Consider the following 9,108-nt stretch of genomic DNA (forward strand, 5'->3'; position numbering starts at 1 on the left):
GGCTGTGTGACCTGGGGTTTGATCTCCAGGCCCGACATGGTGGAAGGAAAGACCCGGCTACCCCTACAAGTTGAGCTCTGATGTCCACATATGTGCATCAGATCATGTGTGTGTGTGAGATGCACGCACACACAATAAATAAACGCCTACTTTTTTAATTATAAAAATTTTATTTTTTCTCATTTCAGTTTTGTTTGAGACAGTCTTAAACATTGCGAGCTAGCTTTGAGTTCCTAACCCTTCTGCCTCCATACACACGCCGGTGTCTGCAGAAGCCAGAAAAGGGCACTGGTAGCTGTGAGCTACCCACTGTGGCCGCAGGTTACTGAACTCAGGGCTTCTGCAGGGACAGCCAGCTTTTTTAATCACTAAACCACCCCTCCAGCCCCGGTGTGGTTGAAATCTTAACAAGGTTAAAAGTTATAAGGAGTGGGGGTATAGCACAGCTGTAAAGTGTGTGTCTAACGCACGCGTCATGGCGGCAAATACCTTTGATCTCAGCACTGTGGAGGCAGAGACAGGTGGATTTCTGATAGGTTAGAAAACAACACAAAACATAGGGGTTTTTTTTGTTTGTTTGTTTTGTTTTGTTTTAATGGTTTTTCGAGACAGGGTTTCTCTGTATAGCTCTGGCTGTCCTGGAACTCACTTTGTAGACCAGGCTGGCCTTGAACTCAGAAATCCGCCTGCCTCTGCCTCCCGAGTGCTGGGATTAAAGGCATGAGCCACCACGCCCGGCTACAAAACATAGTTTTATAATAGGATGAGATGATTATTTTTATGTGGGTATTTAAAAGTTAATTATTATCAGCAAAACATTACTTTTATGTGAAACAAGAGAATGAACAATAAGTAGTGTGGGCATGGTGCACACACCCTTAATCTCATCACTCAGGAGGCAGCAGCAGCAGCAACCCTCAGTGAGTTCACAGCCAGCCAACCTGGCCTGCATAGTGAGACCCTATGTAAAAAGACAAAAAATTGTAAAGTCAAAATTCCAGCCATTGAAACACAAAGTAATTGTAAAGTAATTGTAAAGTTTAACTCTGGGGCATCTAGAAATTAGAAGGCACTCAGGCAGTACTGCACCCCATTAGCATGGAGACTCTGCTGAGACTCTGACCCTTGTTGCTGTCGCATGTTATGTTTTATCCAGCCTTAGAATCAGGGAGGTTTGTGTGGTAGCTTTGGCTCTAATGCTGTGTCACAGTGGAGTCTTGAATGTGTGTTAAATGGGCACCAGGGATCAACTCAATCCTGCAAGCAAGCGTGCTGATCCAACAAAATGAAACTGCAAATATTCTTGGAATCTGTTCTTGCTCATTGCTTATGGTGATTTTTTTAAAGTGGTTTTATAGTTTTCCCAGACACGGTTTCTCTGTATACCCCTGACTCCTTTGGCTGTCCTGGAACTCACTCTGTAGAGCAGGCTGGCCTTGAACTCGGAGATCTGCCTGCCTCTGCCTCCTGAATGCTGAGATGAAATGTGTGCGTGCACCACCACAGCTCTCTTGTGATCTGAACAGGGTTGTCATGATTTCTCAAATTTCCCAACTTTTAGGGGAAAGTACGTTGTGCTAGTTAATTGGGATTTCATAAGGAAAGACCTTGCTCTCTGTTTTTGAAGCATGAAGGATACAGTGAAACATTTAACCCCATGTTGAGGTTCAAGGCTTTTCAGATTTTGTTATAGCAAACTTGCTAACTTTTTAAACGGCCTTGAGCTAAGTCTATTATAAGGTGTATCTTATGTTTTTACAGGCTACGTAGAGCCAATGCAGACGCTCAACGATGTGCTGGCTCACTTAGACGCCATTGTTAGCTTCGCTCATGTGTCAAACGCAGCACCCGTTCCTTATGTACGACCAGTCATCTTGGAGAAAGGAAAAGGGAGAATTATATTGAAAGCCTCCAGGCATGCTTGTGTTGAAGTTCAAGATGAAGTTGCATTTATTCCAAATGACGTGCACTTTGAAAAAGATAAACAGATGTTCCACATCATTACTGGTAAAAAACAATTTTTTTTCTCTCTTCCTAATGATGATAGAATGGAAATGTGTTTTCAATTAATGAAGAAAGTCTCTCTTTCTGGCATTAAAGAATGTATTACTCTGGTTGGTCATACATTCAGATCCTGACTAGAAGGAAGACTTTTTGGGGTGGCTAAAGTTTAGGAGATAATATTGTTTCAGTATATAACTCACGCCCTGGCTCACCAGAGCCAGGACTTGGAAAATGGGTAGGAATGGTCTTCTGGAAAAGCTGCAGCCTAGGCCAGCACGCCTCGTAAGACACTCATGTGTTCATACTCATTTGAAAGGAGGCTGAGCTGTCCTGAGATAGTAACTAGAACCAGAGACTAGAAAATAAGAGAGAATTACATTGTAGAAATTATGGTTCCATCCTGTTAGTTCCCTAAGTGGGTATTTAAATTATTTAACCCAACCCAGATAAGTAAATTGTACATTTTCCAAAAGAAATGTCGTGTAGCATGGAGTTTACGTGATTTGAGGAGTTTGCCCAGACTGGTTACATATAACTAGCCCACTTATTAATGAATACTATTACTGAGTAGTCAGTCGGGCGTAATCGACATCATTAAATGAGTCTGTGAGCCAGGAAGTGTGTGTGCGTAGTGGCCCACAGTGATGCTCCAGCTTAGCTGTGCGGTTTATGATCCTACTCTCTGGTTAGAGGGATCTGTGTGGGTTTGTCTGACTGAATGGTAAGAAAGTTGCATTTGGGGCTGCGTGGACAGTGACTGTCCATGCATGTTTTTTGATGGCTTGTGGGTGGGTTTGCATATCATTGTGACTTAAATAATTGTCAATTGCAGTTTTGGACTACTAGTAGCTTAATTGTTAGTAGTGAAAGAAATCAGTGGCCTGGCATATAATTCACTTATAGGTCCCAATATGGGAGGTAAATCAACATACATTCGTCAGACCGGGGTGATTGTACTCATGGCCCAAATCGGGTGTTTTGTGCCCTGTGAGTCGGCAGAAGTGTCCATTGTGGATTGCATCCTTGCTCGAGTCGGGGCTGGTGACAGTCAACTGAAAGGCGTCTCCACATTCATGGCTGAAATGCTGGAGACTGCTTCCATCCTCAGGTATGTGTCCTAGTCCCTTGAAAGTGGAGACGTGTGGCCCCGTTTTATTTGAAATGCATTTGCAGATTTGTCTATAATATGCCACAGGTATTCTTAGTTTAGTGAGTGTTTGCCTGTGAATTGTATGTACTTTATATTATCTTAAAAGGCTGATTGGAAGCTGTGTGTGATGGCTGCTCGCCTTAATCTCAGCACTTGGGAGGCACAGGCAGGTGGATGTTTGTGAGTTTGAGGCCAGTCAAGTCTGTGTAATGAGCTCAAGGATAGCTGGACCGCAAAGACAGACCCTATCTCAAAAAGCCAGAGAGAGAAATATGAAAGGTTACCAAAATCACTAATGTGAGTTTTATGTATTCTGTTGCCTTGTGTTTAACAAATACTGTACTACAGGTATCCACTACCTCTGCCTCTTTCGTCTTTCTGTCCCCTCTGCCATGATGAGCCCTGGACTGCATTTTTTATCATGTAATTATGCGTTTCAGGTCAGCAACCAAAGACTCCTTAATAATCATTGATGAGCTGGGAAGAGGAACCTCTACCTATGATGGATTTGGGTTAGCATGGGCTATATCAGATTACATTGCAACGAAGATTGGTGCCTTTTGCATGTTTGCCACCCATTTTCATGAACTTACTGCTTTGGCCAACCAAATACCAACTGTTAATAATCTACATGTCACAGCGCTCACTACTGAGGAGACCCTAACTATGCTTTACCAAGTGAAAAAAGGTGGGCTTCTCCGCTCAGCGTGGCCCTCAGGGCCTGAAGTGCCATTAGTGCATTCTTTATTCTCCGTTGGGATTAATTGCTTTTAAGAACATATTTACCTCTGGCTTTCTAGTCTACAGATGAGCAATATACATTATCTGTATCAAAATGATAACGTGGGAGACAGGTTGGTTTATTATAGCTATCTGACTATAGGTTGGTTTTGTTTTTAACGTAAAGGAGGATTGCAATTTCTTAAAGGATCTATCTTATTTTTAATTAGTGTATTATGCCTTGTGTGAAGGTTGGTGCACATGACACAGAGTCTAGAAGACGGTATTGGCTTTTCTCAAGCTGGAGCTAGAGAGGGTTGTGACCTCCCCGACCCAAGTGCTAAGAACTGAGCCTGTGTCCTGGAAGGGCTCTATGATTTTAACCTGAGCCAGCCATGTTTCTGGCTTTTTGTGGTCTTTAGACCTGGTGAGTCCAGATTCTCTGGCACTGTTAGCGGTGGCGCTGGTGTTGGCGATCCCTGGGTGTGGCGTCCTTCCAGAAAGGCTACTGGTTAGCGCCCACTCATCACTGAGTCAGTGATGCTGACCTCCATGAGGAGGTTCTATATTGTAGGTGATTATTTCAGAATAAGGGGTTCACATGTCTGTCTTCATTTCTTAGGAAAATGTGTGTGGTTGTTTTTTTGTTTGTTTGCTTTATTTTTTGTTTTCTTTTTTTTTAATATAATTATTGTCCGCATCGTCTTGATGCTTTCCTCTTTGTTATTTTTGCCTCGGTGGGAATTAGTTTGCGTTCCTATGTTTGCATTATTGATACTTGTTAGAGAAGGCAATATTTGTAGTAGATCTGGCATTCAGCACAGCATGAAACCGGTCCTGCTTTTAAGATACTTGTGTGTTGTGTGCTACAGAAGTGGTTTCCGAATACTTAGGGGATAGATGAGTATAGCGTGGATAGAGATAGAGTAAGCCCAGCCCCCATTGTGGTCGTGCTAGCATGTACTGGACTGTGGTTTACTTTTGTTTGCTCCGAATTGAGCACTGTCCAGCTTCAGGTAACTGAGGCGGGCGCAGCAGCTCCTCGTAGCCTCACTTCTGCTTACACGCGGCTGCATCCTTAGCCGTGTGTTACTCGAGTACTTTCTCCACTGCTGGTGTGCGGTAAGGCAGAATGAGCGAGGGTGCAGTCACATGGTTGACGATTGGTTAAAAGGTCTATCTGAGGTGCTCTGAACCGATTGGCTAAGGTATTTGAAATGTAAAATTACACTTTCTAATGAGGTGATAAACAGGGTATTCCTTCCATTCACATAAGTGCTGTTTCTTTCCTCTTCCACGCCACCCGTTTCTGTAGGTGTCTGTGATCAGAGTTTCGGGATTCACGTGGCTGAGCTCGCTAACTTCCCGAGGCACGTGATAGCGTGCGCCAAGCAGAAGGCTCTAGAGCTTGAAGAATTTCAGAACATTGGAACCTCGCTGGGATGTGACGAAGCCGAGCCGGCTGCAAAGAGACGCTGCCTGGAAAGAGAGGTCGGTCAGCAGGGCATTCGTCAGGGGTGTGAATTACTGAATCTGTGTGCCACGCAACCAAGATGAGTTGCGCGTTCCCTGTGGGATTCTAGTATTTACTTTTTGGTCATTCTTACTGGCTCATATTTCTTAGCATAACCGAAAACCCATCCCTGGATTATTGTTGTTTGAGGTAAGGTCTCACCTTATAGCTCTAGCTGGTCTACAACCGCAGGTCTAATCCTCACCCTCACCCTCCTAACCTAAGCTGATCTGCAACTCTAATCTGCCTGCCTTTGCCTCCAAGGATGCTGGGATTAAATATGAGAACCACCAAAACCTGGTTCTCTCTCTCTCTCTCTCTCTCTCTCTCTCTCCCTCTCCCTCTCCCTCTCCCTCTCCCTCTCCCTCTGTCTCTCTCTCTCCCCCTCTGTCTCTGTCTCTCCCTCTGTCTCTGTCTCTCTCTCTCCCTCTCCCCCCCCCCCCCCCCATCCTTTCTACGAAGGAGGGTTAGAGCTGGAGCATAGTCCTGGCACGCAGGAATCTGCGGATCTGGCTCTGTCACAGGCTCACTGCCCTCCTGAGAGCTGTGGATTTGGCAGAAGGAGTAACGAATGAATAATGTAAATAAGTGTTCATCTAGATTTAATCCCTAAAGCTATAGATGTCAATTGATAAGTGTAACAGCGGCAGCAAACAGGACTCCTGCTCCATGCTGGTCTTAGACTTTCTGAGGAGAGCGGACTGTGGGCAGTGGTTATTAGCAGAACTAGATCTTCCTCTGTAGCTATGGGGTCAGGGTTAGATGGTCACACAGTGCTGTAGTATATGTCTAACTTGTTCCTTTTTCACAGCCACAGGCCTGCTCAGTAATAAAAGAACTTCACTGCTGCCTGGTTCTGGCAGCTTCGCGGTGCCATACATTGTGACAGACCTTACTGCACTGCACATTGTGACAGGCCTTACAGTGGCATACATGTGACAGACCTTACAGTGGCATACGTGGTGACAGATAATGGCGTATTTGTAGCTTTTACCCAGTGGGCTTTTTTTCCTGTAAGGATAGACGGTTGCTATACAAAAAGGAAAGCTATATCCTACCTTGCCCATAGTTTTAGATATGGAAAGCTGCCATCCTGAGCACGGAGTGTCTCTACATCCAGACTCACTTAATATCCAGCCAGACCCACAGAGCTGACGATTGGGATTGGCGGGGCTATGTTACATGATTCCTGGTTTCCAAGAAAACTGAAATTGTGTACTTTTATTATAATAAGACGTATTTTGAAAAGTCAGCTAAAGGAGACAGCACGTCCTTGCTGCCATTAGTCCGGGCTCTTGTCCCTTTGGTTTTAGAAAGTACATTTTTATCTCGGCAGTGCCGGAGCTTGGCTTTGCCTGAGCGAGGGCTTGGGAGGAGAGAGAGGGGTTTTGTGTTTCATTGGTTTGTGTGTTTGTTTGCCTGCCTCACAGCACATGTGGGAGTCAGAGGTCAGTGTTCAGGGATCAGTTCTGTTGCCTGCCTACCCTGTAGGTCTCAGAGATCCACTTCAGGTGGCCAGGCTTGCCTTTACATGCCTTGCAGTCTTGCCAGCTCCTTCCGTGTGGTTTTAAATGGAGAGCTATTGTTCTTACGGTACTTGCCAGTTGCCCCTGTGATGCTGATGCCAGGTATAAAAATGGGCCATTTAGTTTTTGATGTGCTGTAATAAATTACACAGTACTAACTCTTGCTTCAGACGTGCTCTAAATTCTTTGAATCTTCACAACAAATGTATGAAGTTGGTAATATTAATATCCCCATTTTGCTTGTGCAAGTCAGGGAGTTTCAGTGTTTATGCCTTGGAAACCTTAAGTTCTTTTTTGCTGAGATTAAATTCCATGTCAGATGAAGCAGAGGGGCTTAAGAGCTGCTCAGTTCCTTGTCAGCTGAAATTACAGTGTAAATGTCTTATTAATAGCTTGCTCTGGATAAGTTCATAGCAACCAAGGACTTTGGGATTCTCAGAATTGCTTGCCCATTTATGATAAAAATGTGTGTTAAACATCTAATAGCATATCTAGAGGAAAATTACAGAAAGAGTCCATTGCTTACGCTGGAGATGACCCATTGCTGCTTTCCCAGAGGCCCCGGGCTGGGCTCCCAGCCTCCCACACTGGGTGGATCTTGACCATCTGTAAACCCAGCTCCAGGAGATCCGACCCTGTCTCCTGGCATATAAGGGTGTCCACGGACATATGTCATACCCACATGAGTACGTTGTAATGACTTTGGGACACGTGTGTTTTTCAGCAAGGTGAGAAAATTATTCTGGAGTTCCTGTCGAAGGTCAAGCAGGTGCCCTTTACTGCCATGTCGGAGGAGAGCATCTCCGCGAAGCTGAAGCAACTGAAAGCCGAGGTGGTCGCAAAGAACAACAGCTTCGTAAACGAGATCATTTCACGGATAAAGGCTCCGGCTCCGTGAGGGGACAGTGGGTGGGCGTGCACGGGGGAGCTCACCTTTACTGTGTGCTGTTCTGGGTAGTGCTCCCCACTGGAACCTGGCCTAGCAGCATCCGGAAGTGTTTAGTGATGCTTGAAAACATTACCGTCTGTAGCTGGGTGCTGTTTAAATGGGGACGGGCAACTGTGAGCACTATGCTGAATTTTATAAATAAAATCATGTAGTTTGTACATTGGGGGTACCTTGTATTTCTTTTCTAAGAAAATAGGTAATAGATAAGGAACCAGTGAGGAAAGGGCCAGAGCCGAGGAAGCAAGTGAGAGCTACAGGAACCACCTCACCGTGAGGGGTGGGTAGAGTCGGGTCTGCTGAGGGAGTACAGAGGGTGCTTGCACACCAGTGGGAATGTAAACATTCAACCCTCACACAGTGAAAACTTGTGCTTCCTATCCCAGGAAGATAGAGAAGAGAGAGAAACATCCCAACAGAATGGACATACAAACAGCAAACAGTTTCACGTTGCATCGTAGCCAAAAGGTGGGAGCAGCCCCAGCATCCTAACTGGATGAGAGTGTGTTAGTGTGCTCTGGATGTATAATGTAGTCTATTTGTGTTAAAAGAAACCAAGCAACATGGGTAAGATTGGGCGAGTCTTGAAAACGTGCTGAGAGAAAGACAGCAGCCACAGAAGTCCACACATGGTAGCTGCATGATGAGTCGTGGGTAAGCTGGGGTTGGTGTTGGGTTTGGTGTTAGTGAGATGGAAGATCAGTCCTGGGTACACACACCTGTGAGTGAGCACACCAAAACCGCTGAGTTGTGGACACGCATGATCGTTGCATGTGAACTGGATCAGTAAAGGTCACTTCAATAAGAGCAAACAGCTATAAACACAGAAGGGTCTTAGGGCTGGGCAGAGGTAAGCAGACCTCTGAACGTAGTGAGTCCCAGGGCAGCCACGGATTCAAAGTCAGGCTTCCCCAGTTTTCTAGTTAGCAGACACAGAAGCCCATGCCAAGCCACTCACTGCCTGCTCCATCCTCCTCCAGACCTGACCACGCCTGCAAGTGGCAGTGCCCACTGTTGGTCAGGATAGGAGGGAGTGTTCCTGGTGGGTACAAGCTGAGTAAAACTGACATTCTAAACCATTCTGCTATCCCAGGGGCACATTGGAATGTCCATGGCAGCTGGAAGACAGAAAGGAGCTACAGCTCCACCAAGCGATGCTAACAGACCTTCAAACAGGAAGCGGAGGAATCAGTTTCCCCCACTTACATGAAATTTGAGTCCCAGACAAGGGCCTAGGATCCCTGGACTC

At 45.4% G+C, this 9,108-nt stretch overlaps 1 protein-coding gene across 1 annotated transcript in view; it reads left to right on the forward strand.

Moving 5' to 3' along the window:
* Msh2 (mutS homolog 2) overlaps positions 1 to 8,020 on the forward strand; it is a 51,182-nt gene extending 43,162 nt beyond the window's left edge. The window contains exons 12-16 of the mRNA NM_008628.3: positions 1,762 to 2,007; positions 2,908 to 3,112; positions 3,595 to 3,842; positions 5,190 to 5,365; positions 7,638 to 8,020. Coding sequence (NP_032654.1) covers positions 1,762 to 2,007; positions 2,908 to 3,112; positions 3,595 to 3,842; positions 5,190 to 5,365; positions 7,638 to 7,811 — 1,049 coding nt within the window. The 3' untranslated portion in view covers positions 7,812 to 8,020. The remainder of the gene's footprint in view (positions 1 to 1,761; positions 2,008 to 2,907; positions 3,113 to 3,594; positions 3,843 to 5,189; positions 5,366 to 7,637) is intronic.
* Positions 8,021 to 9,108: the final 1,088 nt, after the last annotated feature.

The sequence above is a fragment of the Mus musculus genome, chromosome 17 (assembly GCF_000001635.26).
Source record: "Mus musculus strain C57BL/6J chromosome 17, GRCm38.p6 C57BL/6J".
In the NCBI taxonomy this organism is placed as follows: domain Eukaryota; kingdom Metazoa; phylum Chordata; class Mammalia; order Rodentia; family Muridae; genus Mus; species Mus musculus.